Consider the following 11,115-nt stretch of genomic DNA (forward strand, 5'->3'; position numbering starts at 1 on the left):
TGCTTAGTAGTTGTAGTAAAAGCTGCTGGTCCAGGCAGTACTTTTTCATCAAATGTATCACGTGGTGTCAAATTCTGGGCTGTTGTGTAGTTATTGACCTATTTATACAATCTTTCATGGTATTGATGGAGGTTTTACTGTCCAATATAACGTTTATTTAAGTGATACGCCATTGCAGTGTTAATGCAGCTTACAGAGTGTACGTGATCAAACTAGAAATTTCCAGACAAAGCCAGTCCTTGGGAGTGTGTTGCTGTGACAGGGTGGAAAATTACCAGTACAGAAAGCCAAAATGACAGTTACGTTTGTTCACCGACAGAGGGCGCAGGGTGCCGTAAACACATGCCATTTGTGTTTTCATCTGATGAACTGGTTTTCAGCATTGACAGTACCCTGGACAAGTCTGGGCAACCTCCCTTATGTAACTACTCTCATGATAGCTCCATGCCATTGATCACTACAGCTGTGGATGAGTTTCAGTCCCACCCAACCTAATGAATTGATCTCTTTCACGGTTGTTAGACAGGATATAGTCATTGTCACACACGTGATAACAATGCCACACCAAGGCCCTTCATGCTATAGGCTCATCAAGACCTTTGTGTGACACTTGATCAAAGTTATTATGAAGGAGTTGTTCTCAATCCGCATTGAGTGACTCAGGGATTGTTAGAAGTCCTTAGACACGTTCAGTCGTGTCTAAACTGGGAAGTTTTTGGACATAGGGATGACGCTGCGCCAGAGGTGGAGTTGTGAAATTTGAAATACAGTACACCGCCATAAACCTGGAAAATCATTTGAGAAGTTGTTTATCAATTAAATAACTTGACAAAGAAGAAGGTTTTGGCAAATCCAGCAAACTAAAAAGCTAATAGATCAATCACGTTGATGCAAACATCTTGTAAAAATTCAATTTGACTATTAACAGTCTTGATTCTAAATTTATATCATTGCCAAAAATGATTTAATACTGCCAGATAGACTAAAGCATTAGCTGCCACAGTAAAAATCATATGATATAGGCGTAATCTCTGATGGCAAATGAAAAATTTAGATTGTCCCATGGTATATATTGTCAAATCACCCACCCCCAGTAAGTGTAATTATGTAGGCCTCAGCCAGATTGCAACAGGAAACCTCTCAAAATCAATGGGGAAGCTGCGGGAAGTTCAATATATCTGGTTAATGCTCATGCGTGCTTTTTGTGTATTACGAAAATTGGTGAAAACAATGTAAACAACAAATGTCACACAAAAGTATAAGATATCAACATGAAGCATGAGGCAGCACCAACATATGGTCAAACCCCACTTTTCATGATACATCAGTGCGTTAAATGAACCCTGATATAGATCCTGTCCCACAGGGCTTGATTCGATTGTCCCCTGTATGAGGACAAAGGTCTTGCTCTTTCATTTGGTTCAATGAGTGCCCAGCTGTTACATCAGGCTTGATGCAAAATCAAGCCACCATTCAGGAATTCATACATTCCTGCTCATGAGCTGTGATTCCATTATTCTGCGGCCAGCCATCGAGACAGACAAACTTATTTATATAGGTAGAGACAATCTGGACAAACTGGATACTTTGCTGAAACGCTTGGAAATTTATTTTCTACTATTACCATTGAGAGGAAACTTTTTGAACTCCTTATTAGCTAGCTTACAATAGAATTTATTTTCAGAATAGCTGTCCACATGCTGTCCCTATTTTTGTGTTGAGAAACAGCAGCAGGTCTGGTCTGAAGCATAGATCTCTGACACCAACAGACAAGTTGTAGCCTTGTAGAGTAAAAGATTGTCAAAAAACTGGAGCTGCAGAGCAGAGGACACAGCTAAGTACCGACACGGATCACCATCAGTGCCCCTCGTATTGTCAATCCAAACAAGGACGGCATCCACAGCCCACCACCAAGGAGGAGACAGGTGATGGAGAAGTTTTTCAAGCCTGTTCACAGCCCCTGTGGTCCAGACGAGATCATGAAGCCGCGGAAGCACCACCACCATCATCATCCTCAACATCACCAAGACCCTCAGTCACACAGGTAGGTTAGTTACCTCCAGTCTGCCAGATTGGTCATCATATATAATGACAGAGGCATTAAAACGTAAAAGTCACATATATCCTCAGGTTGGCGTTATTTAGCGAAAGTTACATCTGCATGTCGGAATCAAATATACAGATTATGACGATGGTTTGAATTTATATATATGCTGACTATATCATACAACACAGTTATGTGTGTGCATATCTGACAGGTTCCAAGACACCATTAAAGCTGGTCATATTCATGTGTTCTTGTACTGTAGGTACACAATGTTCGATGACACAGACAGAAATACAGATGAAAGTCATGGGCGACACCGTCACCATCAACACGGTCACTATCTCCATGACAGCCATCATCACGATGCCCACCATCGCCATCAAACACAACAATTTCAACACAGTGAAGAGGATGAGATACTCTACAACCATGAGATGCCTGTCTCCAGGGCCTCCTCCTCTTCCCTTTCCTCCTCCTCGTCCTCCTCTTTTTCCTCCTGGTACACAGAGGAGAGTGCAAATGATCCCTTCTCTCTCCGTCATGCTGAGCAGCCACAGCATTCCCTGTCCTGCTCTAATATTGCAGATGTGCGCAGAGGCTTCAGGGAAGACGAGCCTATTGTCTTTGCCACCATCAAACATGGAAAAAATGGCAGTGTGTGTAGTGAGATACACAGGAGCCCACAAAAGAGGGGAAAGCATGTTTTATCTTCTCTTGACCGAGGTCACAGCAGAAGTGATGAAGGTCCTCTGCAGGGTAATGAAAGTGATATTGGAGGGGAACGTTCCAGAGCACCGCACATGAACTATGGACCTCTTTATAAGACAGTTAGTTTGAACCGAAGCCTGGCTTTCAGTGAGGAGGACATTCTGTTAGGGGTCTCCAAGGGCCCCAAGAGAGCAGTGTCCTCCAGCCAGCTACCCAGCAAAGGCATCCTCAAAAACAAGGAGCCTCTCACTGACATTCGCAAGGCTAAGTCGATGGAGGTGCTGTCCCCTAGAGTTCCCAAGGGACAAGATCCCACTGGAGAGAAGGGGAACGGGATCACTCAAGTGGAGATACAGCAAGCCAGGGCAAATTTTGTGCAAGGGAAGTTGCAATTCTCAGCCTTTCTAGATGAGATTACAAAACAGGTTATAAGTCCATCGGATCTCACCATCCTAGGTGTACACAATAATAAAGCTACTGGGAAGACACCTGCCCCAACCCAAACACCTGGCCCAGTCAAGCCTCAGCTCCCACCCAAGAAGCACAGAGAGAGCTCAGGGGAGGAGAGAGAGCGGCCTCCGAAACAGCACGGCAGGCAGGAGAAAGCAGCTCGCAGCAGCTCTCGGAAACACTCTGACTGCTCCAACCCCGACAAACTGATCTCGTACGCAGCTAAGAACCATCACGGCAGCCCCCCGCCTCATCACTACCCCTACTCTCCCGGCCACAATACTCACCATGGAAGCAACCGTAAAGACAGGAGGCCGTCACCCACTGGAGGTTCCTTGTCAGGGGTCAGATATACTAGATGTGGCCCTCACCTCACAGATGGCACCAGCACCAGCCCAGAACCCAGCCAGCCCAAACAACGCCACCACCGCAAACAGCAGCCCGCTGCCTCCTACAGTCAGCATACCCAGCACTTCCCTCAGAACCAGCCTCAACAGGTGCACCCTGGCCCTGCTGTAGGGCCGGGCCTCGGATCTGAATCTTCATCCATAAAATCAGATTCATCCAGGGCCAGAGACACAGCCTCCACAGCCACCAGCCACAGCTCGGAGCACAGCGGTCGACACCATTCACAGCATGTGGGGCACTCTAAACAATGCAGGGTGAGTTTACTTCAATAGAGCGATTTCCAGCTTCAAGAGGGTAGAATAACATGAGACAGGAAAGACAGGAGTGAAGGGAGATATCAGGCCTCAGATCATGAATCTGAAAGTGAAATGTCATCAGTAGTATTATAATTATAATGTTTTAAACACATAAGTGCGGTTATTATAATGTTATAAGCTTTACTGATATTCACCATCTTTAGGGGCAGAAATGATTTATGAAAATGTGTTCTGGTTGTTAACATCATGGTTGCAAATATCTTAAACACATATGCACATGTTTAAATACATATATACAGCTGCATTCTATAATAAGCTTGTTTCTGTTTTGCATTTGCCAGTCTGGAAAGAAGACATTATAAGTGACAAATAAGTTACCCAACAATGATATATCTTCCTTAGCACATAAAATTTATTTATATTGATTCATATGATATGTGGTCATTTTAAAATGTTCATCAAATAAAATCAATGAATTTGAACAAAGGGGTGGAGAAACCTCAGCATTATACCACAAATGGCCTTGAAATGGGGTATTTGTGAGACAGACATGAATCAAATGTGTTGTGTTCTATACACAATGTATTGCTTTGAGATATGCAACAACATGACTCAAATCAACCAAAAACCAAGAACAAACAATTTCAAAACAGATATGTCGGTAGAAAGAACAGGATGAGCACATAACGAGTGGAGTGTTGCTCCTCTCTTGCAGACGCAGTGTAGCTGAGTCACAGGCTGTGTGGGATGTGTCAAGCACTACGCATTGCAAGCTGAGTCATTCTTCAGCAATGCAGCAGATGAGAGTGCTGCGCTTTTTAGGGAAACTCCTGTTGAAAGTACCTTCTTTATCAGTACAGTGGTTTAAATGGTACAGCTGTTTGTTTTCAAAGACCAGCCTCGAGGCACCGTATGCTCAATGAATCGACGTTTTAGGCAAAGTAACAATACACATCACACACACGCTGAGACAAATCTCTCACACCAGCTCACACAAGCAGCCAGCACTCAGCAAACTGTGAGAGTGAGCTGGCTGGATAAGAGCATATATCACATTGCTCTTATGTAAGAATCTGCTCAGGCTTACGCTGTCATGTACTGCTAAATAGACATAACATTACATAACATTGCCTTTTTCCATGTGGTCACTGTGAAGGATTTGGTCTCACTGAGTTTATCTCGTCAAGTAAAGGTTCAGCGAATTCACTCAGACACACACCTACATGTGCAAAATCACACATACAAAAGGGAAAATCCGAGCTACACTTTAGTTTCGCGGAACTAATCAATCAATCCATTTCTGGGCATGGGTCTGCCATAACTCAGTGGTTTATTCAATCTGTCATGTCCTCAGTAATGGACTGATGGCCCATCCTTGGTGTATTCTGCCTTTTACACGATGCATCCAGCATCCAGCACGATCCAGCTCTCATAACACTGAACGGTAGTTAGTGTGTACAAAAATAGCTGGATGGAAGGATGGATGTGACGTCCTTTTTCTTGCTATTCATTGTTCTTTATATATCTGTGCTTTTTCACTTATAGCAACAGGCCTGGAGTCAGTCACTCCCAATGTTGCTGCAGATTACAGACTCAGATCAGCAGCTTTAAATGGCTTTGTTCGAAAGCTCCAGTTGGCGTGCTAACGCTGGATATCTGCAGTGTGTGTTGTATTTGGACGGTGGTGTGTTTTTCATTGTTTTGGCTCTACTCCAGCACACTGGAATTCAAATGAAACAATGACTATGAGGCTGAGGTTCTGATGTCCAGCAAGAGTGTTTAGGGAGTGTTAATGGTCACAAGTCTAGAAGTCATGGAAGGTGGATGTAGACGCTCTCAAATTAAAGCCAAAGACTGTCCAAATACTTAAGGACCGCACTGCATGAAAGGAAGCTATGCTAGTATTATATCCTAAATTACCTAATGTCTCCTGCATGAGTATTATTCTCTTATCTTTCTTTCTGTTTCTAGGACACGCTGTGTGATGCCGATCGTCTCCAGTAAGTGTGTCACATACTTTCTGTCTGCTCACATTTTTGAGTGGTGCTTTTTGTACATTTCTCTCTGGCTCATTCTGTTCCCTCTCTGTCTATCTTGTGATGGGTCAGTGGTTATTGATTACATGAATGAGCATCCTCTCTGTCTCCACTCCTCTTTTAACAGGAAGAGGTGTAGTTATAGCACTCCTTTATGTAACCGTATCTGTGTTTGTTATGTGAATGAATATGTGAGAAACTAAAGAGAAGTAGGACAAAATAACATAAGCACCACATGAAAACCCTCATACACGTCCATTCATGCTGTCTTTCCACACTATTCCTCTAATATGTTTAGTACAATTTAGCGGATTCACTCTTAAAATGGGTGCAGAGAATTTGATCTTTGTGAGTCTTGATTATTTTGCTGGCGTACAACCTTTGTAGCAGCCATCTTTGTAGTGTTTATCAGTGCTAACCATGCACGATGAATAGATTCATAAAATGGAGGCATATGAGAGACTTTCCCATCTGGAAGAGTTCTTGAGCTCTTTAAACTCTATAATCTCCGGACCTTGATCATATACCTATGTATAGGTATTGGTATCCAGATCCAAGATTGCAACTAAATAATCTCTAGGATAAATATATTCTCTGGCAAAACTCAATCTCCCATCATTCCTCTGTGTTCAGGGCGCTGCAGGAGGAGAATGCCGATCTTCACCAGAACTTGTTGCAGACTGTGGTATGCATCGAGAGCCTGGAGGCGGAGTTGCAGAGGACCAAGGACGAGCTCAGCCATGTCAAGGAGAAATATAAAAGGTTTGTGATCATAAACGGAGAAAAATTTAACCTGCAGGATGGATTAACGTGGTTGATGCACTGTGACTTATATACACAAATAAATACTGGAGACTGCTCAGGACAGGAAAACATATCATCCATGTGTGTATGATGACGCAGCGCATAAAGGACAAGATGCTTCTGTATGAGGGGGAAATGGTGTGATGTGTGCGCACGCACCAACTCCAGAGCCAATTGTAATCAATTAAAAGCGATCAATTCAACCTATGACTTTACATAACAGTTTCTATAGATTCACTGATCCATGGAACATATTGGATAAAACCCCTGTACATTTCTGTGAGTCTTTTGGTTCTGCAGTGACCCATTTTCCCTGGCCAACAGAGAGAAGAGGCTCAAGGCATCTGTCCTGTCCCTTCACACTCACCAGTGAGAGACTTGTTGTGACCCTAACCTTGTCGAGCCTGTATTTATCACCAAACAACAGCTGCAGCATACCAGGCACATACCACACCTTCTACAACAGGCAGATGGAGTGAATGGTCACCTCACACTAGACTCCAGTTTGGTGTCAGCTGTTGCATATTGATTAGGAGAGTTTGTGGCTGCCATTTGGCCTGAAAAACAACTGTCTTTAAGCCCAGATGTAAAATAATAACATGGTAGAGTGGTGTGTATAGACATAATACTAATAATAGGTCATTCAAGTTTTATGGTTTCTTCTTTCTTCTGTGGTTTTCTGTGTCTTGTAGCCTTCTAGAGACCCACTCTGGGACCAAACAGGCCAATAACCTGCTGGGGGAACACCTGCATATAGCGGTGAGAAAACTTGCATGCAGATAAGATTGACGAAGCCACGGGTAAATGATTAAAGAGAGGAGTATGTCTCAATACGTTCACAAACCCTGAACTTCTTTCACTTTAATTTTACCTTCTTGCATATCTTGGTGTGTGTGCGTGCGCATGTGCAGTCAGAGAGCCTGAGCAGTGAAAGGAAGTACCTACTAAACCGCGTGTCCCAGCTGAGCTCAGAGTTGGAGGACGCACACAGGACCATGGCAGCCCTGGAGAACATCAATGTGAGCACAGTGCCATCTACTGGACATCCAGGCTCACTTACACATAGCTGAAGTAGATACAGAAGACAGTAAATGTCACCAGATTGAATATATTTTACTAAACACATTATTGGGGTGGATTAGTCTTAATTGCTGGTGTTTTATATGAATATGTGACATCTAATATAATGAAACCACATCAGCCAGTGTCCAAAAATTCACGTGTGAAACACAAGTATGTTTGCAACTGTGCTGTATATAAGTAGTTCAAGTAGTTATGGTTGTAAGTATAAGTTATAAGTAGTTCACAGTATAAGGGCCCCCTCAGAGCGTCACAAGATAAATCTGGGGGTCGTGAGAACAATGTTCTGCCTCAAAAATCTGTTTCCATTTCATCTATATTTTTAGATAAATATTTGATCATTTGAACAGTAATTGAAAATGAAACTATGAGGGAAGTTTAGAGGACAGTTTTCTCTTTAGCAGAACTCATAACAACTGACAGACATCTGAAAGCTGTGACAAGGAGCCACAAGCCGACACTGATCAGGAACCACTGCTATAATCCTTGTATTTTATAAATTAATTAAAAAGATGCAAAATAACGTGGAACGATGCAGGGTGAGGCTATGCTTCTTCCTCTTTCGCATGGATTGAATTCATTCATGTCTATGTTTGGTGTGTCAACCTCAGGTGCCGTGCTTGATAAAGGAGTTACTGGAGAAGCACTTTGATTCGCCTGAGGCCATAAAGAAGCTTCTGACGACCGCTGCTCCAGTCAGCCATTCTACCACCACTCCACAAGCAGGCCAATCCCACGCTCCTAAAATGGATGAAGCAGCAAATGATTGGCTGACGAAATCAGAGGCAGGTCCGCAGAGGGTAACGGCCTTCATACCATTTAAACAGGGGCTGCAGACAGCAGGAAGTGATGGAAGTCTCTCAGGCCAGAACGAGTCCAGCCACAGCCCGCCTTTCTCTGTAGCTGACATCAGCACTGCTATCTGTAAAAATCTGGCTGCCAGTTATGCTGCCAGACCACAACCTCTCTACCCCCAAAACCAACAGCAGCCTCCCCTGGGCGCTGACCATGCTGACACCCCTCCACACCTCCAGCAGACCCATGTGGGTGGTGACAGCTGGGGTGGGAAGGGAGGGGTGAAAGTAACACTTTTAGAGCAGGACGTTGTGGATGTGACATCCATGTCAGCCCAGCAGATCCTGGATGAGTTTATGCAGCAGCTGCAGCCCCATAAAGAGGCGGGTGAAGGGAAGGAGCAGCAGGACGGCCAGGAGTGGGCGGGTGGAGCAGAGCATACAGGCAAAGTGGCAGACTGAAAATGTCATCCAAAAACGAGGCGGGATGAATGTATAGTCTCATCTTATTGCATTGAAGTGTGTATTCATTCATGTATGTCAGCGCTGTCAGATGTAAACACTGTGATCAGTGCTGCTGAAGCTGGGGAAATCCGTCTTTTTGCTTGTATATAATCTACTTTTAGGTGCTCACAGGACTTTATTAACGAGACTTCATAGAGAAAAAGGAAGAAAACTCTTTTCATGATGTTGAAACATAAAAATTGGACACACTAGATTTCCACAAAAGAACTGTGTGAGGAAAACAATTTACACAAAAACACTTGCAGTAATGGAGAAGATGCAGTATAATTAATTTGCTGTATATTGCCTATTTCTATAATATTTGGTGAATTTCCATGTAGGCTTTATAAATATATATTTCCATTTAAGTGGTGATTCCGGTAATGTGTTCTTTACCATGTCTGTTCCCTTTCCCTGTTATGTTATAATTTCCTCCCAAATGAACAGAGAGCATGTTGATGGCAGCTGCGCACAAAGTCTCCACTGTCCCTGTTGACAATAGTGTGAATCAAAATGGCCTCTGTGCTTAGATAAGTGCCAGTGTGAGGAGATAAAATGAGTCATCCATTGTTGTCAGTGATAACAGACATCAAGCTGATGTGAAGAATCACCTCCAACAAAAACCTTTTTTAAGATAAACGCATCTTTTTCTCAGATAGAAAGAGCTCTCCATCCAGCAGAGGGCTCAACAACGTCTGAACTTTTAGTCTGATTAGTACAATGAAAGACAAGGTTTTTATAAGTGGGAGACATCAAGGACGTCTGTCAGCCGTGTACTTAAGTCTGATTTTATGAGAGACGGCTGCTCTGTGAGTTGATTTAATTCAATAAATGGCAGTTGAATGACAAAGACTGATGTAGCTACCTGAGGAATAACGCTGATGACCTTTTTCAGTGCTGAGCTAAGTGGGGCTCACTCACCTCTTGAAGCAATGCATCCTAATAGTCATCTTTCAACAACAGCCTGTCGACACGATGTCACATTGGTGTCAACATCCATGAAAAAGATATTACTTCTGCTTTTGTTACTAATGATTCAACCAGGCAGAAACGCAGCACCTCCTGAAGCTTTTACAGACATAATCTCATTTGTGTTTGCTGATGTTCATTTTTAATGGTTGTTTTGCATATTTGTGAACAACCTTGAGCTGTTTGATTGATAACAGATACTCAGAGCAGGAAAACTGCCCTTAAACTGATCTGAAGTTACTAAAAATATTTAATATGATTCACTGATTTATGTGAAATGTAATTTTAGTTTAGCAGAAAATGTAAAATGCATTACTTTGTGCAAATATTTATTGACTGTGTGTGTGTATATATATAATGCATCCTTTCCTTTCTGAAATATTACTGGGTAGATGTTTTAAGATGATGCACACTTAAGAGACTTGAAGTTAATGTGAAGGTATTGGGACAATGTAGATTGGACAGAGTGCAGCTGCAACACATTAATGTTATTTAGATCTGTATAGCTCCCATCTGTCATCAGTGTACACTTTACCCTCTGCATTGTGCAACTCTGAATACTGCAGGCCTGCATCCATTCAACATGTAACCCTGTCATTTCAGCTCTTCTACCAATAAAAATAATCATCTTTAATTAATGCAGCATCTCATTTTACAGACGTCTGCTCATTATTCATGATTTTTTTGTTCTCTCTCTCTTCTTGTCATCTTCAAACATCATAAAGAGCACTCGCTCTTTATGTAACAAACAACACGGAGACAGCTTTGCTATTCTTAGCTGCAGTGAAAATGTAATATTTTTTCCTTCTATATTTTATTTATGAAACATTTCCTTTTTTTACAACACAACAAAACAAAAACAAACAGATGGGACAGACAATGCCGCTCACAGAAAGATTGCACATGTGCTCATCAATCTGTGCAGTGACTGAAATGTCCACGAGTGGACTGAGGGTCAGAAATAGAGTCCTGGCAAGTCAGGAGGTTCTAAGGTTAGAAATCTGAAATCCTAGCCAGTCAAAGCACAATGCAATATGTTTCATATAACATAGACCGAT

At 42.6% G+C, this 11,115-nt stretch overlaps 1 protein-coding gene across 1 annotated transcript; it reads left to right on the top strand.

Moving 5' to 3' along the window:
• Nucleotides 1–1,560: 1,560 nt before the first annotated feature.
• On the top strand, nucleotides 1,561–10,695 carry LOC143325430 (uncharacterized). The gene is made up of 7 exons (XM_076738461.1): nucleotides 1,561–2,044; nucleotides 2,310–3,867; nucleotides 5,842–5,870; nucleotides 6,540–6,668; nucleotides 7,403–7,469; nucleotides 7,622–7,729; nucleotides 8,402–10,695. The coding sequence occupies exons 1-7, from the start codon at nucleotides 1,929–1,931 to the stop codon at nucleotides 9,044–9,046; spliced, it is 2,652 nt and encodes an 883-aa protein (XP_076594576.1). The 5' UTR covers nucleotides 1,561–1,928; the 3' UTR covers nucleotides 9,047–10,695.
• The last annotated feature ends 420 nt before the right edge of the window (nucleotides 10,696–11,115 follow it).

This window comes from Chaetodon auriga, chromosome 9 (assembly GCF_051107435.1).
Source record: "Chaetodon auriga isolate fChaAug3 chromosome 9, fChaAug3.hap1, whole genome shotgun sequence".
In the NCBI taxonomy this organism is placed as follows: Eukaryota; Metazoa; Chordata; class Actinopteri; order Chaetodontiformes; family Chaetodontidae; genus Chaetodon; species Chaetodon auriga.

Bases quoted from the DNA above. Each gene is read 5' to 3' on its own strand.
- LOC143325430 (XM_076738461.1), top strand. From the start codon at position 1,929: ATGGAGAAGTTTTTCAAGCCTGTTCACAGCCCCTGTGGTCCAGACGAG. The intron at 2,045-2,309 runs GTAGGTTAGTTA...CTTGTACTGTAG, and splicing joins CAAGACCCTCAGTCACACAG to GTACACAATGTTCGATGACA. The intron at 7,730-8,401 runs GTGAGCACAGTG...TGTCAACCTCAG, and splicing joins CAGCCCTGGAGAACATCAAT to GTGCCGTGCTTGATAAAGGA.